At 40.7% G+C, this 25,219-nt stretch overlaps 1 protein-coding gene and 3 non-coding genes across 4 annotated transcripts; all 4 read right to left on the bottom strand.

Annotated features, from left to right (window-relative positions):
- Positions 1-583: 583 nt before the first annotated feature.
- On the bottom strand, positions 584-23,968 carry wdr43 (WD repeat domain 43). The gene is made up of 17 exons (XM_010905075.5): positions 23,699-23,968; positions 22,229-22,363; positions 21,832-21,953; positions 14,603-14,723; positions 13,743-13,861; positions 13,273-13,375; positions 12,821-12,885; positions 9,621-9,780; positions 9,046-9,132; positions 8,684-8,806; positions 7,871-8,005; positions 6,993-7,111; positions 6,647-6,710; positions 6,396-6,509; positions 3,409-3,478; positions 1,802-1,860; positions 584-1,691 (listed from the first exon to the last, which is right to left on the bottom strand). Exons 1-17 carry the CDS (start codon positions 23,903-23,905, stop codon positions 1,554-1,556), a joined length of 1,941 nt encoding a protein of 646 aa, XP_010903377.1. The 5' UTR covers positions 23,906-23,968; the 3' UTR covers positions 584-1,553.
- On the bottom strand, positions 7,363-7,494 carry LOC114840999. The gene has a single exon (XR_003782988.1). It is a non-coding gene; the product is annotated as a small nucleolar RNA SNORA15 (small nucleolar RNA).
- LOC114840992 lies at positions 8,096-8,223 on the bottom strand. Its single transcript, XR_003782981.1, has one exon. It is a non-coding gene; the product is annotated as a small nucleolar RNA SNORA71 (small nucleolar RNA).
- LOC114840998 lies at positions 9,295-9,431 on the bottom strand. Its single transcript, XR_003782987.1, has one exon. It is a non-coding gene; the product is annotated as a small nucleolar RNA SNORA15 (small nucleolar RNA).
- Positions 23,969-25,219: the final 1,251 nt, after the last annotated feature.

Consider the following 25,219-nt stretch of genomic DNA (forward strand, 5'->3'; position numbering starts at 1 on the left):
ACACATGCACCATTAAAAGCATCCTGTCTGACTGGATCAACACCTGGTACAGCAGCATGCCTGCACATGACCAAAAGGCTATAGAGAGTAGTGCCTATTACAAACCATATGACTGTTCACCAGCCTAGCACCACATCTGCATCCACCAACAAGCTATAACTGATGGAAAGCCAGACAGTCTCCCTGCTGTATAAGACCTTGAGATTTGCACTCTGTTCCCACATCCAACTCACACACAGCTCGATTGGTGTAGTCTTTACCCCAGCTGTTTTAGTCCAATGTCATACTAATTTCAGCAATTTAAAGCACACCTTTGCATATACTGTCTGGCAGAGTACTCCAGTATCAGTGGTATACTTTGACAAGTCAACCTTACAACCATATGGGGAAATCCAATAAATAGCCAAAAAAAATTTAAGTGTGGATTCCTATGGAAAGGGGTTGCACTTCATAAGTCCCTGACATGAATTATTGTCAAGTGTTTCCATTAAACCCACAAATAAACCTGATCTGCTAAGCCCCAAACATAACACCAGTTAGTAACCAGCCACACCGGCTCAGAGTCTGCTGAATGACTAAAAAGTACATGTTAGATTTCTTTTATTGCTTATTATCCCTTCGTGTTGCCACGGTTTCATGTAGCATTTCTTACAACCTGCAAGTGAATGTCTCAAGAGCAGCAATTAGTACCAATGCCACTTCTGCTACCCACAAATTGGTAAGGTACATCACGAATCTGTTGGATTTTCCTGTCAAGGAAATGTAAACTAAAACACAGCGGTGTAGAAGGACAAAGAGCATTTCGTTATGTAGGCCAAATTTTAATGAACAAATTATCTGACTGATTCCAAAATACCCATTTATTCAACTGATAGAGCAAAGTTCACCCTTTTTTTTTGGTTTCACCTCTGACTATAATCAGAGGCAGTGGACAATATGACTGCCATTGGCGTGGAAAAACATTTACAAAAGGACAAAACATCAAAACAGATGAGGGTTAGGGTGGAAAAGAAAAAGGTTCAGTTAGAGACATTACTGAAGAATTTCCTTTAATCCCAAGGACTTGGGGGGGGGGGGGGGGGGGGGGGGTATACAAACACTGCACATAGAGATTTACACTGTGAGTGGATGAGATTATTTAGAAATGGTCACATCCCAAATGGAACCACATTCCCTACACAGATCACTATTCTCTTCACATTTTCTCTGGAACAAGCAGTGTGGAAGAGGGTGGTCACATTGGACACCCAGGACCATGGAGCCAAAGTGAAGAAGCAGAAGAGCAAAGCTTGGGAGGAGAGGGGAGTTTGAGTCTCTGGAACAGCGGTCAGCATTGGTCGTGGGACAGAGAAATAACATGACAATTCGCAATACGAAGCAACAGTGGCCAAAGCTCACCGCCACCACTGACAGTCCATTTTGGATTTTTTGTAAAACCATTTCTTGTTCTGAAACAATAAAATCAAAGCATGAAAATAAAATGAAAGTATATATAAATCTTTCAGGTCCATTTTGTGTGGTTTATATTCGTTTTGATTGGATTCCTTCGCTTATTACTCCTCCTCGCTCTCGTTGCCCGGGTCCATGTCAGAATCACCGTTCTCTTTTAATTCTGTCCTCAAGCCTTCGTCTGCCTCTTTATCCTGGCATTCCATTTTCTCATCCGCCATGCCTTCCTCCTCCTCCCAGTTCTATATGGACCCCATGTTTCACCGGGCAACAGACAAAAATATTAATCACAAAATTCAAATACACAATGACCTGTGAACAATACAAGCTCTGCTGTGGCGTCATCACTTACGTCAGAATCCTCATCTGGGAGACCTTCATCACCTGATGCTTCATCTTCATCAGAGGATTCTACAATGGAAGAGGGGAGGCAAAACAAAGCTGTCAGTCCCAAAGCCACAATCTACTCAACTAGAGAACCCACATGACCCCTAACTCACTCAGACACACAATTCCCCCACACAAAAAACGCTGCAGCTACAACACAAGGGTAATTTACACTAAAGCAAATACAATAGAGCGGGGGCAGTCAGCATGCAGCATACAATCATTTACATACCACAGTAACACAGGTCACAGACAAGAGTAGTATGGAAAGGGGATCTGTTAACACACCAAAGTTTAAGTTTTGCTTGACTACTGAAGCAGAGTATTGTCTGAACGCAGAACCGATTTACTAGTCATTCCACCTAAGACCTAAACAAAGTATTTTTGGGTATCCAGGACCAGAACATGGAAACACCTCATTGTCTGCAGAGCCTTCTGAAATTTTTATCACGGCACTTGAGCCTGAATCACTCGGTTTTGATTCGCATGGAACACCTGACATCACACATCACTCGTCTCATTTTGATACATCCAATGATATGCTTTTCATTTTCACTAGTCACCCTCTTCTGAATGTGTACAGCCCATTGCCTGTCATTCCCCAATCTAGCAAACAACCATCACTTTGCGCTTTGACCATGTGGTAGCCTCAGCACCGCCTGACGATAATGTGTAAGTTTAAGCTTTTGTATTGTCCGCTATTCATGCTACTGATGTGCTGCTCTCTTCGATGAGTCAAGCTGCCTCCACAGCGCCACTTCGATCAACAGGTCTATCGGTTCCAGTACCTGTATGCACAATGGATCAAACTCCCTCCATTTAAAAATTAAATTCACCATTAGTAGAGCACATTTAGATAAGCTTTGCATACCCCATTGTTTTATGTCAGCAGTCCAAGCAGAAACAGAGAACCACCATTTACTGGCACATAGCTAGCAGCAATAAAGATTGCCCAGCTACTATAGTTAGCTCTATAAAGACGAAATGTGGAGATGTCACAATTTTGAACGGAAATGGTGTAAATAATGGTAGAGCCAGCTAGCCATATGTATGGCAGAATAGAATCATGAAGACAAATTTAGAAAGTTTGCCACGCGCATCCCCATAAACCAATTCCAAAGTACTCAAAGAAGAGCAAACTTATTTCATTTCAGCCAATTCATTTCATTCGTGAATGACACTGGTACAATAATTGTCAATATAGGCGAATATAACAGACTTTTCAATCAAGTGAAAAGATTAATCGTAGAAACCCCTCTTTCCCTGCGCAAGGGGCGTTGATCTTGCCTATATTACCCCATAAATTCGTAAACAGTTTTATATTAGACATGCTACAACCTTCAGTAGCTACGTTAAAGTTACGTTTTTGTCTACCCTGAACAAATCCAAATGAATAATTTGTTTTGACTGTGACGAGCCTCGAACACGGGACTTCTAGCTTGGTAGTCCGCATCTCTAACCACTACATTATTTAACAAGGTTCAGTCAGTCAGTCATGAATTTTTCTAGGCCAGCTCCGCTTACATGGTCCGGCAAAAAGGAAATAAAAATATATCAGAAGTTGGCCCATACCTTCCTCGTAGACAAGTTTGGCTGTGTGGTCCACATCTGTGACCTTTTTGTCAGGGTCGCTTGTCGCCACCTGATGAAAAGAGAAGTGCTTTAGGATGTGGAGTGACAATTACAATTCAGAGAGTTACGTTTCATTTGTCCAATATGGGAATTGTCAATTTGGGCATGCAACAGCAGTTTTATCATGGAACAGCCTTCAAAAGTAACCTCCGACTTTCCTCCCCATTGAACCATATTCAGCAGTATTACCCCAATAAATCACATTCCCTCTTCTTTCCCAATACTTCAAAAGCACTCGTAATTTGAACACAAATGTCGAAAAACCAAAGTTCTTTGTAGGCTGATCAGAAACCACAGCAACAAATGCTCTGAACCACACCTGCTACCCACTAGGTTAAGTTCATCCTATCGTATATGTAAGAAAAACAGAATATCCCACCAGTTAGATATGATTCCAGAAATGTGGCCTGTCCCAATACAGAAAATCCAATTGACAGAGCATTTTTTGTGGTGTGCATTTCAAAGGGAACAAATTACTGGACCTTGAACATTTCCTTTACACAGTTGAAAAATACATTTTTGGTTGTTGTAATTTTTCTGGCCAAATTAATCTGACCAATACAAACAATTGCAATCGTATTGCCTACACAAACTTTTGTTTTGTGATTTTTACCCAAGTAATAATGTAAGCAACATCACCATTGGAGAAAAGGCCAGACTAGAATCAGGCAGAAAATAACTGATGGAATTAATTCCAAATTTAAGGGATTTTAGGATTTCATTGGCTTACACTCAAATGGATTATTAACGATTAAATAAAAATGTATAGAGGACTAAGGATGGGACGATAGACGATTTTAGTACTAATTGCGATGGAAAATAATCACGATTATGAAACCGTGAAATTACATAACCGGGATAATCGTAATTATCCTCACGAGTGACTTGAAAAAGTTCTGCCAGTCGCTGAAGTTTTCCTGATGGCTTGTTTTATTTTACAAGTGGATTGCACATCTCACATTGTACTACACCACTAAACATCCTCTGCAATGTATGGTCAATGAAGCCAAATGTCTCTGCTAGCTTAATAAAAAGAATATTGTCAATTACAATAAAATCTCAATGAAATTCTTAAATATCACTGAGTTAGGATTGCATTGCAATGATATAAAGAATAGTTTTCCAATTCCTTTACAACAGTATTAACCACTTCACGTAGTCTACAAAAAAAGGCTTCTGATCACTTCCCCACTTCCCGCTATATGTAAATACCTGTCCGTTCCATTACCTCAGAAAATAAGCAGTTGAAACAATGTTGAGCTCGAACAAACCAATGATATCCTAGAAAACATGCAGCTACGATGCATACTGAAACTGTTAAACTGCAAATTGTAGAAAATATAAATAGGATATACATTATTACACATATCTTTCTAATTATACTTTTGTTTATATTGTATGCTAATTGTTAACACTTTTCCACAGAAAATTACCTAGGGCGACAAATAGAATCTGCACAATACAAGATGCGCAAAACATAACGGGGAGCTGTTATAATGAATTATAAAGTTATTATGAAGAATTGACATCAATTTGCTAATAAGACTTCTTTAGCTAATAAGGAACATAAAATGTGCACAGAAGTGCATGCAGCCACAGGTCAGTACGGGCAAGAAACAATCAATTTTCACCCCTGATCCTCAGGTAAGTGACTTGAAATATCTCTTGCCAGGCACTAATGTGTTCCTGACTACTTGTTTTATTAAACTCAAGTTTTTCCTTTTTATTAGATTCAACTTTGTCACTGAACAAGTACAGCACAACGAAATGCAGTTAGCATCACACAAGTGCAAATAGAAGAGTGCAGAAAATGTACTGTATGTATAGTACAGATATGACATACAGATGTATAGAGGTGCAATGAAGTCAAATGTAGTACGAATGGCAATTCTAAATGCCACTAAACATCCAGTGCAATGTATTGTCAATGAAGCTGGCAACCATATACATTTAGAGATTTACATGTTAATTGAGTATTAATTATTAAAAACCTTATATTATTTTATTGTTATGGCTTTTTAAATGCACAAGAACAATATTTATGTAATGGAAGAATATCTGATCAGCCGTTTAAGCTAGAAACCAGAGTTGTTATGGGGATTGTTATTTATCGGGATAGAATGGTAAAATCAGGATAATTTTGGCCAGGATAATCGTGGCATGAATTTCTCATATCGTCCCACACCTATAGAGGACATACTGCAATGCAAATGATATTGTCATGCCAATAAACTAAATTGTAATATAGCCTAATTCAATTTCTGTACCCTACAATGTCCTTTTTGCAATGGCCCATTGCATAAACAATACACGAAGTGTAATATTCAATTCATTAAGTACTTCCCATGACAACACATTCTACATGATTGTTGCAAGCAGTAAACCTCTCTCATACTAAAATATTGGGCTCCATATTTAGACACCATGATATCCATCACGTTTCATGATACAGATTTTGATTTAAACACTGCTTACGGAAACGACTTTACAGATCAAGCAATCTGCACTTCACTTAGCCTAGCCTAATGATAGAAATGAACACCAAATGCTACATGCCCAAAAATTCTGCACTTCCCTCACGTGGTTATGAGAAGCCAGGTATGTTCACGGAACAGTGAAACTAAAACGAGCTTTCTGAAACAGCTTTCGAGTTTCTGGACAGGGACCAAATTGTGAAGTGTGACATGTAATCACATACACAAATGTATGTATATTTTTTTTTAACTCAGGTTCAATAAATACAAAGATGGGGAAAGAGCCAGTGGCTACCTTCAGTCTTTAGTATGCCATAAAAAAAAAAACACTCAAACAATAGACACCAATTATGGTTGGTTGCTCAACAATAACATCTTTGTTTATTTAAAAATTTCAATTAACAGGACCATCCTGCTTCTTTAGTCTCAGCTGCAGGTTCTTCCAGAACATACCTGGGTCATGAACAGATATAGTTTGCCATGCAGCTTGCTCAGCTTGTGGAACATCTTCACTCGACTCTCAATCATGTGGTAAAGCACTCCCAGTTGGGAAACCAAATCTGGCAACTGGCAGAAAGAACACACAAAAATGTCAGCATGGATAAAACATGTTAAAACTTGTTAACATAACAGTGCTGCTGTTATTCAGCCTTTGGACTTGATGGTAGAAGGTGTTAGGTGAAGACAAACAGAGATAGACTCACCGAAGATAGGTACGACGTGTGCTGAATGAGAACAGCCTTAAGCCATCGCACCATCAGGACCGCCCTGTGGGGTCACAGATTAAATGAATTCAACGAAACATGCGCATACTGACCGTCAGGAAACAGACCACATTTCAGACATCCGAAAATGAAAAACAAATTTAACAGAGCCCAAACATGGAATTGACATACGTTCATATTTAAACTTAGAGTGAATGCCGATAACGGTCCATTGATATCGGATACCAGATTCTGGACCCTGACTGGTAGACGTTTAAGTAACTACCTCGAAGTACAGCACAAAAACATGTTATTTTTTATAATTGGGGCGTTATAATTAACTCACGTGTATGGATGGCCTTGCATTCTCTTGGTGATCTCCTCCACCAACGGTAAGATGGCAGGAAGGGGTAACCGGGAAACTGTTTTCTTTATCAACACGTCCTTCCGTGTCTGAAACACTTTCTGTGTGGCAGTAAATATGGTCAAAGATGAGGACAGTAGCTGATAGCGCCAACAAGAATGGTCATTATAAATTAATGTCAATGACGAGCCAGACATTTTGGGGAACTGACTAATTTGGGCCACACATTCACGATTATTGAAGTTCGGAGCAAGAAAAAACATCTTTAGGTTAAATGATCACTGGAGCCTTGTATTATGGCTAACGCCAAATCAGTGAAAGGAACAAATTTCCTAAAAGCACTATTACAACAGTATGTATTCACTCCCCGGTAGGTGAGGCACAGGACAGCACTACACCATAGTAAGAGAGGTGTGAAATGTTACTTTAGCATGGTGTCTGGCTGCATTTACTACTGACAGAGTAACACAGAATTATTCCATGCCTAATGGCAGTAACAGATGGTATGTTAATGGAACGTTCCATCATTAAGATTCAACAAATTCTGCAATCTGAAAATAATTGACAGCTTAGCAACAAACAGATTGTGACGCCAGCATTCTCATACCGCATTGAATAGGGCTGGGAATTGCACGCCGATATTTTATCATGATACTTGGGTGCCAATACAATACATATTGCGTAATTACAGCATTGTTATATTACCTGAATAAAAATTGTTGCTAAATAACAAACAAATAAAAAAATAAGGAGACCAAATCTATTTTAAGATAAACAAATAATAAACTTGATACTACACTGTATCAATCTGCCCCCATCCCTAGCATTGGCACCCACATATTCCCAAAATGTCCACTCACATTGAGAATGTTGGCATCCTTGCTCTCCAGACCCTGCACCAGCAGCACCGCAAAGTTGTCCGTCTGCAGAGAGGGGGCACCCTTGGCGCCCCCCTCTGACAGCCCAATCTCTCCCAGTCGCTCTTCGATGGACATCTGAAGAATAGGAGTGAACAGTAAAGAGGGGATTTACTTCAGGCAAAAAAGCAGCAGTAAACTGTTTTAGAAGTGTCATCGTTATGAAAATGTCTGAGAGAACCAGGGTCGGATAGGGACAGAAGGCCCATCGGACACGGGGAAGGCTCTCATTTCACTGTTCCTGCATTTTCAGTGACCAGGCCACCATGAAGACCACAATCACTTTCGATACAGGGTAATATAACCTTACTATCTCAGCAGCAAGACCTTGATGTGGTCTATTCTAGGATTAGTCAACCACGGCAAAATGTATGCAAAACAAACGCTACATTTTTGAACAGGGACCCCATTCTGTAGACCGGGACTGGCAATCAGATACTCAACTTTCGGAAGAACAGAAGTTTACAATAACAAATGTTAGGGGATTAGACGGACTCAGGCTGTTTATAATTGTGAAGAAAAAAAAACAGCCAGTTCCAGTCTACTAAAGAGGTCAATTTCCAACAGACTAATGTAATAGCATCTGGGTCTGGTCTGTTTTATTCACACACAAAAAAAACAAAAAGACAAAACATTGGCAATTAAAAAGGATTATCACTAGACACTTAGAGTGGGTAGACTACATTATCAAGTCGAATATAATAAAAAGAAAAAACTGCGGAGGTGATGTTTGTTGGACAACAAAATAAGTCATACCTCTTTGGTGTCTGTGCCTTTTTTCCTCTTCTCCGACCCCAAGGGTGCTTTGACTGGAGCTTGGTGACCAGGAAGGCCAGGCAGCAGAACTTTGCTCTTGGAGTTGACTATAGGAGTTTTCACCTGAAAGACAAGAAGATGTGACCCCATATTAATTCAAAACTGAAATGATTGGAATATACGAATTTCAGGGATACGGGGTGTGTTGAAAAACATATGGAAAAACAATTAAAGTCAGTGAGCTTCTCAGGAAGTTATTGAAGCAAGGTAACAATGTGCCTTTGCCACCGACTTAGGACAGACAGGACACTTTAGGGGCACATTAACAGCCATAATAGGACAAAATGGCACCTGGGTATTACCTTGGAGAGTGTGGTTTCCATGGTGAGGGAGAGGGTGCTGTGGACATCTCGAGACAGGCAGACATGCCTCTCTGCAGTGTTTACCTCCTAAAAAACAAGAAATGGGAGCAGACAAAATAATCAGTCTGACAATATTCTACATACACGGACAAAAAGCATTGCTAAAGCTGAAAACAATGCGAGTGGCTGGATTTTTCAAACCCTTAGACTGGAGACAATAGAAAATAAACTTTTGTAATTGTTTTAAAACCGTGTATTCACTCCTCCGTTGCAGGTTTGAGGCACAGGACAGCACTACACCATAGTAAGAGAGGTGTGAAATGTTACTTTAGCATGGTGTCTGGCTGCATTTACTACTGACAGAGTAACACAGAATTATTCCATGCCTAATGGCAGTAACAGATATCATGTCAGCGGATCGTTCCGTCACTTGTCTAACCAATTCACCTTGATCACACAATTTGCAGTGACAGTGCGGAAGCGCACAGAAACACTGAGCTTCAATTTTGTACTCGACAGGCTACAATAACTAAGAGAATACGCTACTCGCATTAGACAGGAAAAGCCATGCTCACCACTCTCTCCATGACAGGTTGCAGACGGCTGCCATAAGCCAGCAGTAGGCTGCTCGTGTCCTTGGTGAGGGCCGTGGCCAACAAGGGAATGGGTAGGGGGGTGTCCTCCACCCCAGACATCTGCACGGTACAGGTGGGGGACAAGGGCTTCTTACACGGCCTACAGAGAGAGATGGAGGACATTAGAGGCGCAAACAAGCCCGGGTTCAACAGAACATGCTAACACAATTAGTTAGACTGGATCATTTGGCACCTCCCCGTTTACATCTCGCTAACAGAAATGTATGCATGTATCAAAGTGTCCCATTTATTATGGTACCAATAATACAATTACAGTAACGTAAAGTATTTTTCACAGCTACACTGTCCTTGGACTGTACGTAATGATCATGGCCAGGAGGAGGAATTTGAGATTCAGAAATCTTTTTTGTCATCCTTTCCCAAAAATCTGTCATCACCATACTTTGGTACATCTGTGACTGTAGTATGAACAAGCCATTTTCCTCACTGAATGAAGATGGCTGGGATGAACATGTCATTCACAGACCTAACATCAGTAAGGACACTACAGGTGCTGGTCATAAAATTTGAATATCATCAAAAAAGTTGATTTAAGTGAGTAATTCCATTCAAAAAGTGAAACTTGTATATTATATTCATGCATTACAGACTGATATTTCAAATGTTTATTTCTTTTAATTGTGATGATTATAACTGACAACTAAAGAAAATCCCAAATTCAGTATGTCAGAAAAGTTGAATATTACTTAAGATCAATACAAAAATTATTTTTAGAAATGTTGGCCAACTGAAAAGTATGAACATGAAAAGTATGAGCATGTACAGCACTCAATACTTAGTTGGGGCTCCTTTTGCCTGAATTACTGCAGCAATGCGGCGTGGCATGGAGTCGATCAGTCCGTGGCACTGCTCAGGTGTTATGAGCCCAGGTTGCTCTGATAGTGGCCTTCAGCTCTTCTGCATTGTTGGGTCTGGCGTATCGCATCTTCCTCTTCACAATACCCCTTCCTCTTCACAATGGTTTCGGTCAGGCGAGTTTGCTGGCCAATTAAGAACAGGGATACCATGGCCCTTAAACCAGGTACTGGTAGCTTTGGCACTGTGTGCAGGTGCCAAGTACTGTTGGAACATGAAATCTGCATCTCCATAAAGTTGGTCAGCAGCAGGAAGCATGAAGTGCTCTAAAACCTAGTAGACGGCTGTGTTGACCTTGGACCTTAGTAAACACAGTGGACCAACACCAGCAGATGACATGGCACCCCAAACAGTCACTGACTGTGGAAATTTTAAACTGTACATTTTAAACTCAAGCAATGTGGATTCTGTACCTCTCCTCTCTTCCTCCAGACTCTGGGACCTTGATTTCCCAAGGAAATGCAAAATGTACTTTTATCAGAGAACATAACTCAGCAGCAGTCCAGTCCTTTTTGTCTTTAGCCCAGGCGAGACACTTCTGACGCTGTGTCTTGATCAAGAGTGGCTTGACACAAGGAATGCGACAGCTGAAACCCATGTCTTGCATACGTCTGTGCCAAGCGTGCCACACAAGCCCTGAAAAGTGAAGCCAAAACGTCTCGATCGCCCCCTGGTGAGTGGTCCCAGTATAGGTCATAAACCCCGCCCTCCCCATGTTATTCAATGGGACGCGAGACCAACTAAATTAAATTACCCTTCAATTATCTTTTTTCCTAAGCTTGTTTCTGTCATTTACTGTAGTTTGTATCACGCTAATGTAAATTCAAGAGTTTGTTTTTAAAATAAGTTGGTTTTTAGTTAGTTATTTAATGCTCTAAAAACGGTGGTGTGACGTCGTGATTCACAGCTTTGATTGACAGCTATCTGAGCCAAGGAGCCACTGAAGCTCCATCCTCCTTCGGAGAACTGAGGAGATTGGAGCTTTACATTTAATCTCTAAATTTCTATAATTGATATAATTTCACACGGACATAATGGGTTGTTCTGCAGTACATTGTGCTAACCGATCTGGCATTTCCAATCGATCTTTGAATTTTTTTCGGTAGTTACATTTATAAGCTATTTAATTAGTAAATAAATGTAATGGGCTAGCTAACGTTAGCTAAAAGACAACAAGCCTCGTTAATAGCTAGCAGGTGATCGTTAGCTAGACGTTACCAATTATTTTTGTATTAGGCCTATTCTAAATTAAGGTTAAACATGATGTAAGTTAGGCTATAACATATCGTCTAGGTTTAACAAGCAAAGGTTGTACTGTACTTGGACTTGCGATTGATTACGGTATGCGCATTCTGCGAGGGAGAGTGAGGGCGGGGCACAGGGGAGGGGCCGTTGATTTCGCGGCTTTACGGCTTTACTTCCTGCTCGCTACTGCGCATAACTACTGCGCAGAACTGGTCCCAAGATCGCTATCTGCGCAGACGCAAGTCCAAGATGTCAGCGCCATTTCGGGACACTGGCGGCTTCATTTTTCACCAATGGAAAAGAGCGAAAGGGCGTCGTCCATTTTATATACAGTCTATGGTCTGTGCGTGGTGGTTCTTGAAGCACTGACTCCAGCTGCAGTCCACTCTTTGTGAATCTCCCCCACAATTTTGAATGGGTTTTGTTTCACAATCCTCTCCAGGGTGCAGTTATCCCTATTGCTTGTATACTTTTTTTCTACCACATCTTTTCCTTCCCTTTGCCTCTCTATTAATGTGCTTGAACACAGAGCTCTGTGAACAGCCAGCCTCTTTAGCTATGACCTTTTGTGTCTTGCCCTCCTTGTGCAAGGTGTCAATGATCGTCTTTTGGACAGCTGTCAAGCCAGCAGTCTTCCCCATGATTTTGTTGCCTACAGAACTAGACTGAGAGACCATTTAAAGGCCTTTGCAGTTGTTTTGGGTTAATTGGCTGATTAGAGTATGGCACCAGGTGTCTTCAATATTGAACCTTTTCACAATATTCAAATTTTCTGAGAATCATCAAAATTAAAAGAAATAAACACTTGAAATATATCAGTCTGTGTGGAAACAATGTATACATTATACAAGTTTCACTTTTTGAATGGAATTACTGAAATAAATCAACTTTTTGATGATATTCTAATTTTATGACCAGCACCTGTATATGGTTAAATCAACTAACACGGGTGTGATCCTTTGTGGGCCACTTCCCAAATCCCTCACCAGGTGACGGCGTGCGTGGTTTCAGAGACTCACCCGTTCAGAAAGTGCTCAAAGAGGTGAAGCTGGCCATCCTTGCACACCACTGCGAGCCTCAGTGCCTGGGGGGGCATACGGAATACAAAATGGAATTAGGAATGCCCCCAACAGGCTAAGTACTCGATCAGCCAGCCTCATCTGAATCCCCAAACACAAAGTCTGGTAAGTATTGATGGGATACAGGTTTGAGTACAAAAGCAGCCTCTGTTTCTTAGTCCCCTCAGATCTCATAATCTCACAGTCATCAGGCCAGGGTACACCGAGCTGACAGAGGACAGTAGGGAAAGGAGATAAATGAAAGAGGAGTTGGAGGAGAAGAGATTTAGAGAAGAGACAAGTAGAGAAGAGCCTTCCACAGCAACGGTGCTCCTGGGTCCTTCCAAGCGCGATACTGATCATCACGGGGGGTGGGAGGGTTAGCAGCAACTTTAAAAAAAACATTGCCTCACCTCTTCCTTGCCGCAGGAGGTGATGAGGTCAATGTGCTGGGGCTCGTCCGTCAGGGTGAAGGACACCACTGAGTTCTTGTCCTTGCCATCCTCTCTGACTTGCCTGAAAAATAAACAGCGTTTAAAAGAGTGCACAAATTTCCCAAAGATGAGCTGGTGGCTTTCCTTTGTTTACGTGGAGATCTCATGAGCTCTTAACAGCAAGAGACTAATGCAAATCAACTGATGTCCAAACAGGTCATTATTCATGTGATCAAGCTGTCAAGAGAAACGGGTGTCTTGGGCAAACCCATTCGTGTCAAAACATCTGACGACATATGTCAGAGTTTTTATTAAATTAGGGTGATTCAAGCAGGCTTTTAAGATGATGGGTCTGATATAGCATGGGGTTTCATGCAAGACCGATTAATAGGCCACTTCCTATCACGTGCAAGCCCAAGCGGATATTGGGTAAAGAGTGACACACTTACCAAACACTGAGAAGTCTGTCGTGGGACGCCCCGGACAGGAAGTAGAGGCCATTGGTCTCCGGGGGTCGGGTAGTCGCAAAGCGCAGGGTCGTTACGGCCGTGGCGTGACCTGTGAACTTCTGATGGAACAAAAATAAAGCAGTAGGTTTCAGTTTAAGGGAAGAACACCTTGACGTTTGAATACTTCCATGCCTCCAGCGAGGTAATCAATGATCGTGATTGTATTCATTAGGACGTACAATGATACATTTTCTGCAACTATAACTTCATATCTGCCATTGCCGATATTGATATCTAACCGCAGCAATAGCCCTTTAATCAGCTATACAACTGCCAATGGATTTGGGAGAGTTTAATATTGTGGCAGGCATTCCTTCCGCGGGGGGGGGGGGGGGGGGGGGGGGGGTCGACAACACACCACTTCCACACTGCTACTCTTGCAGGTACTACCTCAATGGTTGACTTAGTTCTTTGTTTAAGTGCCTTCTCAACTCAAGCCCCCAAACAGATTGGTGGAATGGTGAAAAGGTGGTAACAGAGAGCAGGCAGATCAGTGATGCATCTTTTTTCTGAGGTTGGAACCATTCATCAAAAGTATGTATGGAACTGGATTCAGGAAGTAGAATACAGGCTTATTCCGATCAAATGCCCATAACATGTAGCAGGAATGAACAGACTCATTCTCTCTTCCCCTGTCAGATATAAGACTCAAAGCCATAAGAGGACACCGCCTTGTCCAGTGAGAGCGGGACACATCAAGCCCATACAGGTCACTTCACGACTAAAGAGATTTAAATGGTCTTCCAAATGGAAATGTGATTTAACTCAAATGCGAGGCACCCTGGGTCACACCTACTCACCCGGTACACTTCCTTAGTCTCCAGGTCCCACATCTTGATGGTCTGCCCTGCTGAGAGCAGCAGCTTGCCATCAGGACTCACACACATGCTGGTTACAGAGGAACGGTCTGCCTTCCATTTACTGTAGGAGAAAATGCACAATGAGTATGCAGTAAAAAAAATTAAATAATATCCTATTTGTATTTCTCTACTTTAACAACCCAGTTGGAAAAATAACGAGATATCTGGAGGGTCATAGTGCAGTGGGAAGGAGCTACAGCAAACAAAACAGAGCTTTACTAAATTAGATAGGCCATTAATATACAGCTCTGAAAAATAATTGAGACCACTGCACCCTTTTCTTCCCTTCCCAAAAAAGTTGAAAAAGAAAGTTGAGTGAGGAACAGAAGCGTTCAATTTGCAATGGTTTCTTGAACAGAAGGATAAAAATTAAGAGACCACTGCAAATTGAACACTTCTGTTCCTCACTCAAAACTTTCCTTTTCAACTTTTTTGGAACTGAAAGAAAAGTGTGCAGTGGTCTCAATTATTTTTCAGAGCTGTGTGCAGAATGCAAGTGGAACTTTTTCCCAGTTGCGTTGATTCCTCTAAGACTATTGCCTTCATGTTTAGTTTGGAATCCAAAGTATAATTTACACCAATTTCACCTAGTCTGTGTACTTACATGCCGAAGCATCTTAATGGCCAAGAACTGACCATGTCCTTTTGGTTGAGGATGCATGGTAAACGTTTGTACAAAAACCCAATACAGTGCATGGTTTAGCTCTGAACAATCTGAACTAGTCCACCTTAAACAGCAGCTCCAGTCCATAGCTCTGGCCCCCAAAAAGCAATGTAGTATCTACAAACAAATCCAAAGTTAAGTGTTTCAATAATCAATGTGTTAGGGATGCCAATAACTACTTACTACTACAGGCAGTACTGGTCATCTCTGTGAAGACACCCACTTTTCTCCTTTAGTCCAAAACTAACAAACAGTGCAAAGAGGTGCTAAAACTGGAACAATACCAGCCTGCTGGGCTGAACGGACCATATCTTTTGGACAGTGACAAAATAACCTCAGCCCTATCGCCTGCCTTTTAAACCTCTAGTTACAAGCAGCAGTAACTAGAGGTTAGCTGCCACCATTATTCCTCTGCCCAGAGGGTGACAAGCTTGGCCCCTTTTCCTGGTTAATAAATGTAACCTTTTATCTAGAGCTCCAGTCTTCTCTCTGAGGTTCAGTTAACCTTTAGCGCTGTCCACAAGTGCAGCAAAGAATCTTTAAAGTTCTTAAACACCACACTAGCAGCTTTAGACAAGGAGCAGTACTGTGTCACTGTCCTTAATGATTCAGCTGTAGGCTTTGACTCTTGGATCCTGACTTAGAGTCCACAAACTAGGCCTGTCAGAGGATTATCTAGGCTGGTCTGAAAATTTATTTTGACAGATTTACTGAGCCAAATTTGAGGGACAGCTGGCAACACCTCATACAGTTTCTATGGGTATCCCAGGTTGTTTGATAGGTAGGCTCACTAAACCTCCCGCATTCAACTATATACCAACTACACCTCCCTCATACGCATATGGCCCTTCACCGAACACTGCTTTCTACAATTCAACATAGCTTTACAAATAACAAACATGCCTTCAATGACCACCATCTAATCCTTGTTAGGGATGGACAAGGATAGTCTAATATTGAAGTATTCAAGTCAATGCCTTTTTTTCCACATTTGTATTTTATTTGTTAGAAAAATAACCAGAATATTATTTTACTAAATAAAATTCCAATCCCACATTTTTACAGCCGTAAGGTTCGGCTGTGGAATCTAAAAGGCGATTGAGAGTGCAGAAAACAGTTAAGCAAATAGCATATAGCAGGCTAACTAAGCTAACTAGCTTCTCTAGACTTGACCATCCAATAAACTGTCTACCACATGGCGTCCTCCATATGTATTCCTGCTCTTTTCACACACAAACAGCCTTTAAGACATGAGAACTAAACCCTCTCCTTCACATGAAATGTAGTAGCGCTCATGCTGTATTGGTCGTTTTAAGAAACTTTTCCTACTGGAATTGGCGTTTGAGTTTGTAATTTAAATAAAACTGCCATCTTGAAAGCTACACCCTGCTCCTTCCATTATGTTTCCTAATCAGAGGCATATTACATTGTTCTGTTGTCAGAATTCTAAACCCACAAACGGAAAACTATTTAGAGAGTTTTTTTTTACTGTTTTCAGATTTTTATCGTCAACAGCCCACAGCACTTAGCGTTGGTACGCCGGCGCTAATCACCCCTTACTAAATGCATGACATCAGTGGGTGAATGTGCAATACTCCCAGATTAATGATCGAGTCTTGGTTAAATTTCAATCAACCTACAAACAAAATACAAGATTTCCATTATCATTCAACAATTAGGCTATTATTGAAACATAATACAAACGATAGTCTACCTGATAATTCATGAATCAAACTACCGTTTTACAATAGGAGATCCTTGTGTAGGCTAATTCATTAAATGTAAATCTAAAATGTAAATCTAAATAATTATCCACGGAATGAAATACCAGACTTTCTTTAGCAATCATCAATTTAAACTTATTATACAGTTAGTGTTTATATTAGGAGAGAAAATCTAGATTGCATACACACCCAATCACCTCTTAGAATTTTCTCTACTTATTTTAATGCAGAGTAAGATTCTACAAATGTATAGAGCTAAATAATTATCCACAAAATGAAATATCCACATCCTCCAATTATCAACCCAAACTTATTACAACATACTGTTTTTATTATAAGAAAAAAATAAAACGCATACACATCCTATCATGTGTGACGTGCAGATGCTGCAGCACATCAGACTGTACGGTTATTCGCGCTCACAGAAAAGGAGTGCATGGGACATGTCTATTGATTAACTCAAAGCATTAATTGCGCTCTTGTATGTCCGTGGTGCACGCGTTGGGAAGAACATGGATTTGAAGTAATTTTGATGTCATCAATTTGGGGTGAACTATTTCTGAGAGACCATGACACACAACCGCTTCAGAGAGATTATGCGACACCTGCTTTTTGACAACAAGGAGACAAGAAAACTACGCTTGGAAACGGACAAATTTGCTGCAATCTCAGATACTTGGAAACATTTTGTGAAGAAAAGCCAGGAAAGATTAATTGAATAATAAGCAATGTTTTTACTTGAAGAGAAGGACATCAAGGGCAGTTATAAGCTGTAGTAATGAGGACCTGGTGATCTGGTTTGCATATTGAAGGGAAGTCTGAGGTGATGTGATGAACAGGTGTGCATAATAATGGAGAGTCCGGGGTGATGTGATGAGGAACAGGTGTGTGTAATAGTGGAGAGGTTAGTGGTTTTTTTTGTATGCAAGACCTTCAATACAAACACATTCTTGTATTTATTCAAATTCATTTACCAATTAAAACAAATTGTAATTTTTTTTATTATTCTATATAGTTCGATGACAACCCAGTAGATGAACTGATGCTCTGGCTGGATTGTGATGCTGCGGAGAGCAATGTGTATGCTAATAGGGCCGCCTGAAAGGCGTGGCATCATTTTCAAAGTCACTGCCCTCTAAGACCTCAACAAATATAATTTGAGACCCAAAAAGTGTATACATTTATTTGATAGAAAATGTATGGAGTACTATGTCATTGAATAGTCGACCCCACCCACCCATGCCTAAAAGAAAGGTACTAAATGAAAGAAAATGAATGGAAACTAATAAGCTATTCAATAAATTCTATGGTTTATTTAAAATGTAGTGAACCTCGTTTCAGTATAAACAATTTGCATAGATATACTTTCACTCGGGAGACATTCATATTCAGAAACTGCCTAATGCATGACAGGCCTGTCAAGTCGTTAGTATATTACAAGTCATTTATTTCAAATAAACTATAAATGTTGCCAAAAAACATGCATCGTCTCCCATGACCACAAAATTGATTTCCCTGATTTTATTTTAAGCCCTTAAGACTTCTTAAGGAGCGGCAGGAACCCTGTGTAGTAGTTAACAGAATACTCTTCGAAAAATCTTGTCCAATTGACATCCCTACTCCTTACTACAAGAAGGCAAAACTGGGGCTTTTTAATCAAAGCATACCACAAAATGCTTGCATCCCGGAACATAATCATCCTGAATGGGACAGAGTTGCAGTTTGTCAGGAGCTAGAAATACATTGCCATTTGGCTTGATTTCTTATTAAACGCCCATATCACCCACCTGCAGCGTGAAGTGAAATCCAGAATTGGCATCTTGTTCAGCAATATAGCATCATCCACAAATGCTGTCAAGTATACCCTCGTAAAAACAATCATCCTGCCAAACCTAGACTACAACGACGACCGAGTTTAGGCTTGCAGCTAAAAACAACCTACCTAAGTCAGATGCCATTCACCCCGACGCCATACTCCGTAACCTCTGCCACCTTGACACTCATCACTAACCTTTACTCTGGTTAAAGGGCCATTCACACACAACACCACTTATTGATACCAACGCAAGTCCCTCAGATAAATGCTCTCTTTACCTTAGCCCATTTGTTAATAATTGCACCTCGAATAGTCACTCCAGTATATGCATCACCCTCGCCACTCCTAAAGCACATTCAGTTTGCTGCTGGCAATGACTATAATACATTTACTAACACCCTCAAGCACGACACATATTGCGCCTTATTCCTTTATATAAAAATAATAAAAAAATAAAAACGTGCTTCTCTAGCAACTCCACCTGTTGAATAATACATTTCCCAAGGTACTTAGTGTCTATTGTATATTGTTTTTACAATGTTGTGTGTACAGTCTTGTATTTGAGAGCCCTTAAACATATAACCTTAGAAAGTCCTGCCTTTCCTGCTGAAATACAGTACAGGCCAAAAGTTTGGATACCTTCTTTTTCAATGCGTTCTCTTTATTTTCATGACTATTTACATTGTAGATTCTCACTGAAGGCATCAAAACTATAAATTAACACATGGAATAATGTACTTAAAAAAAAAGTGTGAAATAACTGAAAACATGTCTTATTTTAGATTCCTCACAGTAGCCACCCTTTGCTTTTTTGATAGTGCTGCAAACCCTTGGTGTTCTCTCAATGAGCTTCATGAGGTAGTCACCTGAAATGGTTCACTTCACAGGTGTGCCTTGTCAGGGTTAATTAGTGGGATTCTTTCCCTTATTAATGGGGTTGGGACCATCAGTTGTGTTGTGCAGAAGTCAGGTTGATACACAGCCGACAGCCCTATTGGACAACTGTTAAAATTCATATTATGGCAAGAACCAAGTAAACAGAAACGAGTGGCCATCATTACTTTAACAAATGAAGGTCAGTAGCGAGAACTTTGAATGTGTCCCCAAGTGCAGTCGCAAAAACCATCAAGCGCTACAACGAAACTGGCTCACATGAGGACCGCCCCAGGAAAGGAAGACCAAGAGTCACCTCTGCTGCTGAGGATAAGTTCATCCAAGTCACAAGCCTCAGAAATCACAGGTTAACAGCAGCTCAGATTAGAGACCAGCTGAATGCCACACAGAGTTCTAGCAGCAGACATCTCTAGAACTGTTAAGAGGAGACTGCGCGAATCAGGCCTTCATGGTCAAGTAGCTGCTAGGAAACCACTGCTAAGGAGAGGCAACAAGGAGAAGAGATTTGTTTGGGCCAAGAAACACAAGGAATTAGACCAGCGGAAATCTGTACTTTGGTCTGATGAGTTGAAATTTGAGATTATTGGTTCCAACCACGTGTCTATGCGACGCAGAAAAGGTGAATGGATTGGTTCTACATGCCTGGTTCCCACCGTGAAGCATGGAGGAGGTGGTGTGATGGTGTGGGGGTGCTTTGCTGGTGACACTTGGGGATTTATTCAAAATTGAAGGCATACTGAACCAGCATGGCTACCACAGCATCCTGCAGCGACATGCCATCCCAGACGGTTTGTGTTTAGTTGGACCATCATTTATTTTTCAACAGGACAATGACCCCAAACACACCTCCAGGCTGTGTAAGGGCTATTTGACCAAGAAGGAGAGTGATGGAGTGCTGTGCCAGATGACCTGGCCTCCACAGTCACCGGACCTGAACCCAATATGGTTTGGGGTGAGCTGGACCGCAAAGTGAAGGCAAAAGGGCCAACAAGTGCTAAGCATCTCTGGGAACTCCTTCAAGACTGCTGGAAAACCATTTCAGATGACGACCTTTTGAAGCTCATCAAGACAATGCCAAGAGTGTGCAAAGCAGAAATCAGAGCAAAGAGTTGCTACTTTGAAGAAACTAGAATATAAGACATATTTTCAGTTATTTCACACAATTCCACATGCGTTCATTCATAGTTTTGATGCCTTCAGTGAGAATCGACAATGTAAATAGTCATGAAAATAAAGGACACTCATTGAATGAGGTGTCCAAACGTTTGGCCTGTACTGTACATTTATAAAGGATCACAAGACATTCTACAGAAAAACTACATTTTGAAAATGAGTCCTAAACTTGACCGTCAGCTTACTCATCAACCATAGAGATGCAATCGAGGTCTTTGACAAAGTAAACTTTTTTGGGGGTTAGATGCATAATATGCTGGTTTGAGATGCATAATCTACATGTAGAATCTCTATCATAGCTCAGTTAGCCATGAAATTCCAAGTTGGAATACGAGTGGTTTTGATGACAATGGGAACAAAATGTAAGATACATGAACTAGAAAACAATTCTGCTGACCTTTTTACTGGACAGTGCCACTTACAACCAGTGGCCGAAAACAAACTGCATCTCGAAACAGTCTATGATAGAGATTCTACATGTAGAAATGACATTCAGAAAAGGGCAGGTATAACCATATCTCAGTAATATTCGACCGGTTTTTGACATTCAAATCAAATTGACGCGACATCACAGATTTAAAAATAACATTACTAATGTAGTCTGACATTAAGTAACAGGTTCATACAGAGAGAGAAACCCGTGGTGGAGAACAGACCTTTCATCTCCCAAAAAGTGTTACTGTTAAGCCATAGAGGGCTGTCACAGAGGAAAACTTTTTGGGTTTCGGGGGAGTGGGGTTCTGGAGAAACTCAAACTTAAGGTAGTCACCCATTCTTTCTTATCTAAGCCCAATCCAGAACTGAAACTAAGTGCAGGAAGAGTTTCGGCAAAACAGGACCAGAGTTGAACAATAAAAATGGTTCAGAACAATGTTTACGTGACATTTTCACTACCCACCAGCGCGTCTTGCCCGTCTGCAGGTCCCACTCAACTATGTGTGTGTCGTCTGAGCCGCTATACAGAAGACTGTCCTTGGGATGCCACTGCACAGAGTTCACCCCACCACTGTGACCTCCGTCCTAGTGGAGAAAGAGGTGGTCAGCTGTGCTAAGGTGATAGAACATTGCGTGAAATGGTGAAGCAGGTACCACATTTGCCCAGAGACCTAGTATCAGATGTTAGTGTTAATTCCATTATATCCATCCCATCATCAATATATCAAACAAAAGTAGAGCAGTACAACCAACCACAAAGTCAAACATTTCGTTGCACAAAGGAGCAACATTCCTCATCGCAATAGGATATTTGTTACAACCAAAAGAGCACAATAACAGCGGTTTTGTGTCCTACTCACCAGTGTGCAGTGCAGTGCCCCTTTTACTGTACTGTAGATGATAATGCTGCCCACTGCCGTGCCCAGCGCCAACATGTCCACCTGCTCCCCTGCATGTCCAGCCTCCGATTTCCTTTTTTTCCTCTGAGGGCCTTCCTGTAAGACAATGTATAGGTGAATAAAATCTACACCATGTTAGCACAAGACTTTAGGTTTGTTTTTCTGGTCATGTAATCAGGGGGAGTTTGTAGTTTAGGCTTGGCAGCAAAAATTGATTGTAAAAACAGTCCAAAAAAAAGTAGTGTATTTCCTGGCTAAGTAAGCATAATTGAGCACACTTAATCTAGGGAGAGCAGATTTAAGGATCAGTATGATTTCTTCCAATGAACTGTATAGATAAACCAATGTATGGTAATATGTATTACATGTATACATGTATGAGATAATAGGTGATTGGAAAACAAGAAGCAGACTACATCACTAAGTACATTGTTGCTCTCAGAATACCATACCTTGCATCGACATCATGTCAAGGAAGTCTGGTCAAGAAACCACTTCATAAGAAAAGATTGTCCCTGTACTGCAACATTTAACCCATTACCAGTTCCACGACAGATGAGTGGATTTTCGTCGAGTGAAAAGGTCCTATGGGTATTAAAAACGCACGGTATCGAAGGAGGCCATTTCGAGTGACCGTGGAGTAAGAACGTACGCCACAGTATGCTGATTTGATGTATTAACTGTATACAGTACTGATTACCTACGTATACATTAGCTAATATATGACATTTCTGGCAATCCTAAAAACGTTACGCTAAATTACGATAGTCAGTATTTCTGGCAAACGCTAGCTACGCTGAACTACCGATGCTGTTAGTTACAATTATCAAACGAGTTAAGTTAATAGCCCTGCAGTCTTGGGTTCAGTTGTTTTATACTACAGTACAGTAGTGTTTTTAGATGGATAAAAACGCGGGTCCAGTATATAAAAAAACTGAATCTGCGTCATGCATGGTAATAGCACGCTAGCTGAACTAGTTAGCTAAAGGCAGTACTAGCTGCATAGGTATATACTGTTTGCTAACATCGGTTAGTTATCTAGATTTAGCGTGTCCGTATTTTAAATAAAAATTGATTGTGACTGAGCTCCCTATTCGTCTTTTGTACTGATCAGTATTTGCCGACCTGAATTATGACACCTTTAAAGGACTCGTGGCAATTCGGGGAGATCACCATGTGCGACAAACATGTGCGTCCTGCAGGACAGTTGAGGTAGTTGTTAGCCAATATAATGCTAGCTCCCTAGCTAAATTGCATTACTTGGGTCACCCAAACCACATTACAGAAGGGTAAGCAACGTCTAAACAGGAAAATCCAACACAAGTACTCACACAATAACTTATTTTTTTGAATAAACCTATTTCATCACGTAATCAGAAAGTTGTTTCGTAGCAGGCTCCTCCGGGCCTATGTTCCCTCACATAACGTTACCTTCACCGTTCGGCATGGTCCCCAACTTATACACGTACAAGTGGCACTCAAGTGGGCTGAAGGCACGTACTCCTGGTGAAGTGTTTTGCTATCTGTGTTCCAAATACGAAGTCTCCCATCCTGGGCACATAAAGCCAGATACTGGTGTAATTTTGGAGAGAATACGCAGGGTTGCCCGGACGAAGAACTACCACCATCAGCCGCCATTACGAAGCAATGCGTGTGCAGTGATCTGCATGCGTGGTTTGCCAAGAACCACGTGTTAGCACTCACGGAGCAGGCGCGTTGGTGCATTCGCTTAATAGATTTTCATTGGTTACTGTGAAATAACAGGGGCGTGGTTAGAAAAATAATCAAATAAATAAACAATGGAGAGGGTACAATTAACTTTTCAAAACCAGCTCAATGTGAAAATTGTTGTATTCCAGGAAAAGTATATAATTTGATACAGGGGCATGGCCATGGCCCCCATTTGTTATTTAAATTTCTTATACACTGACACCGGCGCTTTACAAAAAAGCTATCAAGAGCAGTTACTTACCTGTTACCTGTGACAAACCCGCAACAACCCATTTCCGATGTTTGAGTGCAAATTTGAATTGTTATATATGGAATTACATTACCATTTTAATATAGGTAACTACATCTATTTAACCCTTTCCAGCCGGAGCGCTTTAATTTCGGATTCCTAATTCCGATGGTTTTACTTTTAATAAATTAAAACTGCCATAAATACTAGACGACATAAGCTACAAACTGATATAATTGGTTAGTGCATTATCGGCGGGAACTTCTTTTAATCAGCCCCTAAATGTGACGGAGCAAGATCCACATTTTCCTGAGGCAATTTTAGGCCACGGTCATGAGAGTGGATCTGGAGTCTTACTTTAGCAGATCTGATGTGCAAACGTCAATCATTTGCGGTAAGGAAAATATACAATTGCTCATTACAATGTTTTACTAATAGTGTCACTAAATAGTTTCAAATGTTACAGATGAGGTGTGTATTATGTGATTTTGTCAGTATGATGTAAATGTTATTGTAGAAAAAGCATGTCTGATTATACATAACTAGCTGCCATTAGTCTAAAATATATCTACAAACCAGGCAACAAGTGCTGTCATCTGTCTGACATGGTTTTCCATCCAGGCCATTATATTTCTACTTCAGTATGGCACTGTTACCATACTTAGTTTACTATTACTTACTATTACATTAAATGTTTATAATAATGTCATTATGTTTTTGTCCTCTACTATCACCTTCCCTGGTGCTTGTATCCATATGATAATGAAATGAGCCTAGTTAGACACACAGAACATGCGAAAGGCTTTTCAGTTAGTCCTTTGTTTTATAGTATATGTTATGGATTTATGAAACAATGAAACTAAAGTGTATTGTTATATTTTGTATATGTAGGTAAAGATGGATGGAGATGAAGGTGTTTATGCTTGCTTGCTAGTGTATGCAGAGGAATAGGTCACTGGCATCCAACTGTTAGCTTCCTCCACTCCCTAGGT

The sequence above is a fragment of the Esox lucius genome, chromosome 15 (genome assembly GCF_011004845.1).
Source record: "Esox lucius isolate fEsoLuc1 chromosome 15, fEsoLuc1.pri, whole genome shotgun sequence".
In the NCBI taxonomy this organism is placed as follows: Eukaryota; Metazoa; Chordata; class Actinopteri; order Esociformes; family Esocidae; genus Esox; species Esox lucius.

Excerpts from the sequence above, each read along its gene's own strand:
- wdr43 (XM_010905075.5), bottom strand. The coding sequence starts at position 23,905 with ATGGCGGCTGATGGTGGTAGTTCTTCGTCCGGGCAACCCTGCGTATTC. Across the intron at positions 13,862-14,602 it reads AGACTAAGGAAGTGTACCGG|AAGTTCACAGGTCACGCCAC; the intron begins GTGAGTAGGTGT and ends TTGTTCCATCAG. Across the intron at positions 3,479-6,395 it reads TATATCTGTTCATGACCCAG|GTGGCGACAAGCGACCCTGA; the intron begins GTATGTTCTGGA and ends TCTTTTCATCAG.